Consider the following 9,475-nt stretch of genomic DNA (forward strand, 5'->3'; position numbering starts at 1 on the left):
CACCAGCCAATTCCCTCAGCACCCGCGGATGAAGGGCATCCGGGCCTGCTGACTTGGACACATCTAAGCCGTCCAGGTAATCCTTAACTAGGTCTGAACTAACAGTCGGGGGACTCGCATCCTTCCTGGGCCTCTCTACGCTGTCACCCAAGAGCACCCCATTGTCAGCGGACAGGAACACGGAGGCAAAGAACTTGTTGAAGAGTTCTGCCTTCTCTCACGCGTCCATCACCAACTGCCCTGCCCTGCCCTGCCCCGTAGGGGGTCCAATGTTACCCCGAGACTTCTTGCTACCTATATACTTGAAAAAGGACTTTTTGTTGTCCTTAATCCCAGAAGCTAATCTAAGCTCCAGTGCTGCTTTAGCCTTGCTCACCAAATCCCTACAAGCTTGGGTCAGGGAGGTGTACTCCTCCTTTGTCCCTGCCCCCTGCTTCCACTGTTCCATCATTACAGAACAAAGGCTAGCTCAATTGTTCGAACATCAAAACCAAAAGAAGAGAGGGTTAATACCTGGGCTAGGGACAGAAATTACATGTAAACTGATTTAAGGCATTAGAAACTGATTTAAACCTGTAACAGAACAGAAGTTCAATGCATATAAACCAGTTTCAAAATGGCTGAAACTGGTTTAAGATAAACCTAGTTGAATGTAGTATCAAACTTAACTTATTTGAGTCAAACCAGTTTATGAAACGTCTGTCCCAATCCCCTTCCTAGTTTATGTTAAATCAGAGTCCCCCAGCATGCTTTTCAGCCCTGGGCTGGGCTGGGCTGTGCTGCCTACTCTAGCAGAGAAGGGTTGGGTGGGGGAGGAGGCAGGGACTGCCCCCACTCCCCTGGCATACCCCAGCTGGGGTCTGGGGACAGAGAAGGGGGCGTTATATCCCCCTCCCCCTGGCTAAACTCTCCTTCATCTGGGTATAGAGCTGCGCTGCCCTGCCCTGATAACCTTTCTGAAAATTACTGCTGTCTGCAACTGTGGACTACAAATCTCAGAGGCACCTGGAAGCAGGAAGAGGAAGTGATGAGTAGCCCTGCAGAGTCCGGCTGCTGTGATTCTGTACTGCAAATCCCAAAGACCTCAGGGGTAGCTGGAAGAAGAAGGGAATGTACAGCCCATGCTAACTCCATGCCAGAGAGCTGTGCTCTAGGGCCCCCTGGCTTCTGGCCTGAGTCACTGCAGGCATGTGGCTGCCTTTCCTGAATCAAAAGTGAATGCGTGTCCAGTTGTTTCTCAATTTAATCCCTGCAGTTTAGACTAACCTGCAAAGTCTGAATCGATTCAGCCTCAGGCTTTTTGACTGTCTGTACATAGCCCTATGGAATAAAGCGTTTAGAAGGGTTGAGGTAGATTCTAATGAACCATGAAGTCAGTTGACTCCCTCAGCACTGTCTGATTCAAAATGCTGCTGCTACTGCCAGGCGGTTGATTTTGAATTTTGGGTAGACCAGGAATCAAAGGGGGTGCAATTGCACCAGAGCACCCACCCTGGATCCACCCCTGGGGGGTGGTACTATATCTACAGACAGACACTATAGAAAATGCTTTCCTTATTAGACCTGCAATTAAATTAATTTTTTGCTGGGTCTTCCTCAGGGATAACCACGGTGCTGACCATGTCCACCATCATCACTGGTGTCAATGCCTCCATGCCCCGTGTTTCCTACATCAAAGCTGTGGACATCTACCTATGGGTCAGTTTTGTGTTCGTCTTTCTATCAGTGCTGGAATATGCGGCAGTGAACTATTTGACTACAGTGCAAGAACGGAAGGAGAGGAAGCTGAGAGAGAGGGTGAGAGATGTTTTTGTTATATCAGATGTGTTTTTAATGGATATTTCAAAATTATATAAATGGGAACACCTTTCTGTCTGTATGTGTAATTACTGTAATTATTGTCTAGAATGCTCAAGATGAGGGTGTGGGCAGTGGAGTCCCCCAGGGCTCGGTCCTTGGGCTGGTGCTGTTCAACATCTTCATCAGCGACCTGGATGAGGGTGTGGAGAGCACCCTGTTCAAGTTCGCTGATGACACCAAGCTGTGGGGTAAAGGGAATACACCGGCAGGCAGGGACCACATCCAGGCAGACCTGGATAGATTAGAGAAGTGGGTGGATCTGAAGAGGATGCGGTTCAACAAGGACAAGTGCAGGGTGCTGCACCTGGGGAGAGGGAACCAGCATTATGGTTATAGGTTAGGGGCTGACCCTCTCGGCAGCACAGAGGCAGAGAGGGATCTTGGAGTCAGGATTGACTCCAGGATGAATATGAGTCGCCAATGCGACAAAGCAATAGGCAGAGCCAACCGCACCCTGTCATGCATCAACAGGGGCATCACTAACAGGTCCAGAGAGGTCTTGCTCCCCCTCTATGCGGCACTGGTCAGGCCGCAGCTGGAGTACTGTGTCCAGTTCTGGGCGCCGCACTTCAAGAAGGACGTGGAGAACCTGGAGAGGGTCCAGAGGAGGCCCACTCGTATGGTTGGGGGCCTCCGTGGCCAGCCCTATGAGGAGAGGCTGAGGGACCTGAATCTCTTCAGTCTCCGCAAGAGGAGACTGAGGGGGGATCTTGTGGCTGCCTACAACCTTATCAGGGGCCAGCAGCAGGGACTCGGGGAAAGTCTGTTCACCAGGGCCCCCCTTGGAGTCACCAGGAACAATGGCCACAAGCTGAGGGAGGATAGGTTTAGGTTAGATATTAGGAAGAACTACTTCACTGTAAGGGTGGCCAGAGCCTGGAATAGGCTTCCCAGAGAGGTGGTGCTCTCACCTTCCCTGGAGATCTTCAAGAGGAGACTGGATAGGCACCTGGCTGGGGTCTTATGACCCCTGCCACCCCCAGTGCTCGTTCCTGCCCATGGCAGGGGGTCGGACTAGATGATCTGTCTAGGTCCCTTCCGACTCATTGATTCATTGATTCTATGACATTAAAGCCTTGACACCACAAAACAGGAATTAGCCTCATTGATCTTATAGAAACAGCAGTAAGAAGAAAACTAAGATTAGAAACAGGGAAGTTTTCAACTAGGGACTTTACTAGAGACCAGACCAAAGGGGAGGTCAAGAAGGGGAAAAATTAGTCTGATATTTCCCTGTGGCTAAAACAATATTTTTAAAGCTACTCTACTATATTGAATGACTAAAATAGTCCAAACTGAAATCAGGTACATAATAGAAACTGCATTTATTAAATCTAATAGGAGAACTGTTCCATGGTACCAGGCACTGCTAGATTACACAATGCTTTGCTGAAATTGGGATTTTTATTTTTCCCCTGAAACTATTGCCTTCTGCGTGATCATTAACCAAACTGCTGTCCTCTGCATGCTGAGGCTTGCCTGAAATCTCAGGGTCATCTTTGTTATACCTCTTGGCTCCACTGTGGTGGGGATGTTAGACTAGCCAAGGACAGGGAGAGTAGCACACCACTTATATTGCTGGTCACTTCATTGTTCTGGGAGAGATCCAGACAGAAAGAAACAGTGCCTCAGGAGGCACACAAAGTTACTACATATAAAGAAACAGTAGTATGCATAATGGCTAACAAAGAATACAGCACAGTCTTTAGTGCCTCCTGTCCACACATCCAGGCTGTCACCAAGGCATGCTACTTTCCGCTCTCTGTTTCCAAAATATGAACATATTTGTTGTTTACACCTCTGTCACCTCCCACCTCTGTCACTGAAACAATCACCTCTGACTTGTCATATGATCTGACCATGACATAATTCCTTCCCAAAACTGTCCATTTGCATTCTTCCATGTTACTCTCTGTACACAGAACAGATTGAAATACTGGTTCAAAGCCTGTTCCTTGTTCAAATGCCAGCTGAAGACTTCTTGTTCCCATGGCCAGTTCTTACTCGCATCTAGTGCCTTCTCCACCCCAAGTTTGAGTTCAGGAAAACTAGTTAGAGATGCAAAGCTTCATGTAGTCTGTCCATTACTCTGAGTATCCCATGTATTATTCTGTATATATAAAATTGTTATATATTTGATTTATGTATGTATGTATGTATAATCACTCAGATAGCAGAGTAAAAAGGTTTTTGTGCCAGAGCTGTGTGAGCTTTCCCAAGATGGTAACTCAGTGATGGCACAACTTGTTATTTCTGTCACCGGTCAATACTCAGTTTCTGGTGCTACAGCACTGGACTGTATCATCACGCAATAAAAGAAACCCCTTTACAATTTTATGGAAAATCAATAACCTTTCCAGTGTATGGTGATATTAATTGTGAATGCTGGTAAAAGGAAATAGAGATAAGAAGTATAACAGCCTAATGGGGCTCTAGAAAAATCTAGGTTAGAGTCTAAGTGTAAAAATGGCCCTTTAAGAGCCTCTTGGAGTAATCTAGATGTTATTAGCCAGAGCCAGAGACCCATGGATTCCAGTCTAAATTTTTGTGCTAAGAAATGGACTCTGCCACTATGATGGTTTAAAGACAGTTACACTTCGGCTACCCCATATATGGATGGGCTAAGGACTCTTGGGACTGGAACCATTTAAACTTTTGGCTACCTTCTTTCATTCCCTACTTTTCTGGTCAAGTGATGACTGTTCTACAAAGTGCCTACAAAACACATCAGAGTTATGCCATCCATACCTGCTATCTATGCCTTTTCCTGAAGTCAAATTGTAACCTAACCTAGGAACTAAGAGGCACCTAAATCACTAGAATTTTTTGCTCTTCCTCTTGGATCCTTCAGCCATTACTTCAAAGCAATCAATTACCATGTTTACTTAATTAGAAGACATGGTTTCCCCCCACTTTTAACATGTGGGGGGAAGCCCCTCGTCTTACAACTGAGCATGGGTTGGGGCAGGAACTGGAGCCCTGGCTGATGCCTGCCCCCTGCTGCCTCTGCACACCCAGCCATTCCTCCCCCACAACCCCCAGTCTCTTCCCTGTGCTTCTTCTCCCCCTCTACTTCCCTCTGCTGTAATCCCCCTGTGGAGGGGGAAGCTGGGGCAGGGGAAGGGTGATTGGGGGCAGCCTGAGGCTGTAGAGGGGCAGGCACAATGGAGAATAAGTAGGGGAGAGCAGGAGGCAGGGGGTAAACTGCCAGCCTCTCTTTCTGCATGCCCCACTGCCTCCATGCTGCCTGCCCTACCACATACCCCCTACTGCCTCCCCCACTATCTGACCCTCACTGCCTGCCCCATTACTGCCCCCCTCACCACCTCTCCCCCCCACCACCTGCAGTAGTGGAGGCAGACAGATTTTCAGATGATCCTTCAATAATTAGATTTCATACATGGAAAATTATAATAAATGTATACATTTTCCATGTACAGAATCTAATTAGGGGGGGAGGGGCCATCTTAAATTCAGGGTTTGGGTAAATATGATGTGCTCCATATCACCTGCCACTTACTGCTACATCCTGGCCCTGTCAGCTCAGAAGCCTGATAGGACTGAATGAGGATTACTACCGTCTTGACATACATTGTGTGGGGATTAAATATAAATCAAATATTGTTTACTTACACATGGAGGTGAGCACATGATGCTTTTTCTTCACATCATGTCATGAAGGACATTTTCTAGATCACACATGGAGGATTTGTGCCTTTTGTGGAAATGTTTTACATCAGATACTCTTCAGCAGTTATCTACCACCCCAAAATCTGAGGTTCCAGCCACATTTGCTTTCAAACCAAGTATAAAACAGGTTCTAAATGCAGATTTGTTTGTGTTTAAAATGTATTCTAAAAATAATCTCAGTATTGATGCAAATCAAACCAGTTAGAATAACTGTGCTATCGTTTAGGTTGGTAGAATACCACAGTGGTTTTGGCTTCATTTGGCCAAAACGTTTGGCTACACCCAGAACAAAGAAAACAATAGTGGTTTATTTTTAGGTTAATGAATTGTCTGTAGGCATTGTTACCTATGGTTCAAGATTTTATTGCATTACTTCATAGGTTTACAGAAACAAACCCCCATGCAAAATAAAAGCTGCAACCAATGAAGTGAGCTAGCATCTTCTCATGTTGGAAAACTCGAGCCAAAAATGGGCAGTTTTCATTAATAGAGAAACTTTTCAGAGCCCAACTATACTGTGCAATTCCAGAGTTAACAAGCTGTCTATAAAAAAGTATTATCTTTGCCTCATATATTTTCTTTCAGTGTTGAACTATTGTTTGTTTTGTTTTGCTTGTATCCTCAGTTTTCATGTTCTTGTGGAATACCTCATACAACTATGATGCTGGATGGAAACTACAGTGAATCTGATGCCAACAGTTTGGCAGGGTATACACGGAGCCAAATAGTAACCGAGGAAGAAAAACAAGAAAAGATCATGGTCCATTTGGCCATGAGCAATGAATCTAACTCATCAAGAAAGAGAAGGCTGGGAAGCCATGTGGGCCAGCGCATCATGCAGAACACTCATGCAATTGATAAATACTCAAGATTAATATTTCCAGGCACTTATATATTGTTTAATTTGATATACTGGTCTGTCTTTAGCTAGACATGCAGAGGCATTGACTGAAGCAGAAAACATTTGCAAGATTTTGTTTGAGGTTTTAAGTCCAATTTGAATGATAAACTAGAAAACTGATTCTCCTGTTGCACCTTCGGAGAATAAAACACTGGATATGTCCTACAATAGGTACCTGCTCCCAAAAGCATTACAGGGAATTTGTTGTGTCATTTGCTCTCTACTTGACTGCTGCACTTCCCCTTGGCTTTATGATATGTCCATTTCTTACACTTGAAAACATGAAGCTTTGTCTAAGCAACTGTTGCCATAAGTGTTGTTGGAGCTAGGCAGCGTTGACGGTCCCTGACATGCAGGGGGAAGCTACTGTTAGAATCACCCAGCATCATTTGCTGGATGAAAGTGCAGGGTCCAATGTTTGTGGTGAGATGCCTGTAAAGAATATGTTTTATTAGGATATGGAATAAATACTTGACTTTTAAATGTCTAAGTAAAATCAGAGCTCTCTCTTCAGGAAATTGGGTTGCTGCTTCTGTGGCTTGTAAACAATGGCACTGTTTCAGGAAGCACACATTCAACAAGCCACCAGATAAAATTCACGAGTCCTTAAGTAAAATTCCCTTTAACTTCAATGGAAGCATTGTGCGATTGCTCTACAGAATCTGGCCTATATAGCCCACATGGTTTACCTGGCCATGTTCATATGGTGCAAGGCGGCACCAGGGTGAGATGTTGCTGTGTTGAGAAACACTGTCTACTCTGCACGTTTCAGCTGTCGAATGAAAGGCAGTCCTCTCAGAGATGTTGCTGCCTGGCACTGTGGAGTCTGTGATCATTCCCTTGATTTTTCTCACTAAAAATGGGGAATGATGATAAAATGAAGCCAAAAAACCACTGAGTTTAGTAGCATAGACTCTGGAGCTGGTTTGTTTTGATCACAAGGAAATTTAAATATATTTGTAAGCCAACTGTGGCGTATGATGCACTGTGCCTGAGGGTCTACCACTCTGAAGTGGGTCTGAGGTTACAGTTTACACCCTATGATGAGTATACAGAAATGAGGAGCTGATTCAGGAGCAGCTCTCTTCAGTTCTTCTCTTCATGGGCCAAAGCAGAGAACAGTTTTGAGAACAACTTTGACTGCCTTACAGGAGCACAAGGCCTGCCCTCAACCCTAACAGAAAAGTGCTGCCCACAGAGAAAATATAACCTAGCATGCAGAGCTCTCCTCCTTATCCTCCTGTCTTGGACTTTTTCATCAAGAGCAAAAGTTGCATTCTGGAGCTTGTTGCCTCTGCAGGTGCAGCTTCATTTTAAAGACAAAGCTCCATGAACTACACCTATGCCACTGGCTAAAAGGTGCAAATAATTCCTTAGTAGAAACCTGAGAGAACTATGGCAAGCATCAACGGACGGCATTTCATGCATCACCCGGTGTTGTCTCCTCTTCCACTGCTACTAATGCTGTTAGCAACATGAAAAACTTTTTCTACACAATAGCAGGACACAGATCACCTGATTTGGTCTTTAATTTTTAAGGACATCTGCCTGCACAGTGGGCAGTGGAAATGATGCTCTTAGTTGCAGCATCTGGGTGCCAAGTTGGAACGTATTAAGGATGGGCAGACCTGCAGTGGGGTGATCCAGTGTTGAAGTCAGAATCTGTTTCAGCACTATGATTAAACTAAGCAATGGACTAGTTTGCTGACAGGAAGGATTCAAGTAATGTAGATGATGTACAAGGAAGTAAATCTCTAGCAGTATTCTGCACATACCAAATGAATTGTGATCCCATTATTAAGAAAAAAACACTACAAGCCTACTGGGCGTTAACATTTTCAATTTACAATAGCAGTAATGACTTTTTCATGGTGGTCTAGTTACAAGCTAGGAAGAGTTAACTAATAAGAGTTCTGTGTTGGCATAAAGGAGAAAAGATATTAATATTACACAATAAACCCTACAGAAACACTCCAGACATCATTACAGAAGCTACAATTACAAGTTAACCAATGCGTTTCTGAGCATTAGCATTAAAATACAGTTTTAGCTATCAAATCAGGATACTTGCTATCGTTGATCAATTCTTCTAAAGGAAGAGAGGAAAATCATTGGATTAGATTGGAGAAGTGGGAGACAAGAAACCCAGATTCTATGTGTAGCTCTGCCAGTCTACCTTTGTTATGTCGGCATGTCATTTTGCCTCTCTGTGCCTCGGTATTCCCACTTGTAAAATACCTACCTCACGGGGTGTTAAGAAGCTTAATTCAGTAGTGCTTATGAAGTACCATTAAAATCTTTGAATGGGCACCCCTATGGAATTTATACTGAGTAGATCAGATTGGTCCACTAAATCGATCAGACTTCAACTAGCGATGTATTGGGCATCAAGATCCACTAGATAAAATGATTTAACCTTCACCAGCCATTTAGACATGTGGAAATAATGCCTTTGGCTGTAACTCCACTGATTTTAGGAGCATTTCATAAGGGATAAATGAATGCTGTGACTGGATAATGCTATTGGACAGTGCTGTGAAAATAAATGTCTTGGCTTTAGTTCACCATTTATTTTATTAAATGTGTATTCTTCCCCTGAGAACTTGCGTGGTGGCAAGAGACAGTCGTTCAGTTACTATGTCCTACTGCACTAACATTTTCTCTTACTTATATGCTATCTAATACATTCTTTCAAAAAAGCTAACTTTACCTTATTTAATATGTATTTGCATAAGAGCAGTGGAGACATCTGTCTGCCGTGACATATTTATGCTTATTTTATCAAGGACAATTTTGCAGCCCAGCTCATCAGCAAGGAGGGAGTTTGCCCATTAGGGAAAATTTTTTGAATTCTGCTATGTTCTTATTTGATATTTGCAATGATTATTTGAAACAATGGATGTAAGTAAATCATTGTGTCACTGTGTCAATTACTGACATACATTTACATGTTAGATCAGGGTCAGCAATGGTTTTGCAGGGGCGGGGGGGGGGGGGAACCCCTTTAATGGGCTTTAGATAAAG

At 44.1% G+C, this 9,475-nt stretch overlaps 1 protein-coding gene across 1 annotated transcript in view; it reads left to right on the forward strand.

Annotated features, from left to right (window-relative positions):
* GABRR2 (gamma-aminobutyric acid type A receptor rho2 subunit) overlaps positions 1 to 9,010 on the forward strand; it is a 117,905-nt gene extending 108,895 nt beyond the window's left edge. Inside the window, exons 8-9 of the mRNA XM_019520355.1 lie at positions 1,601 to 1,797; positions 6,176 to 9,010. Coding sequence (XP_019375900.1) covers positions 1,601 to 1,797; positions 6,176 to 6,481 — 503 coding nt within the window. The 3' untranslated portion in view covers positions 6,482 to 9,010. The remainder of the gene's footprint in view (positions 1 to 1,600; positions 1,798 to 6,175) is intronic.
* The last annotated feature ends 465 nt before the right edge of the window (positions 9,011 to 9,475 follow it).

Source organism: Gavialis gangeticus, unplaced genomic scaffold (genome assembly GCF_001723915.1).
Source record: "Gavialis gangeticus isolate Ggan-Ray unplaced genomic scaffold, GavGan_comp1, whole genome shotgun sequence".
In the NCBI taxonomy this organism is placed as follows: Eukaryota; Metazoa; Chordata; order Crocodylia; family Gavialidae; genus Gavialis; species Gavialis gangeticus.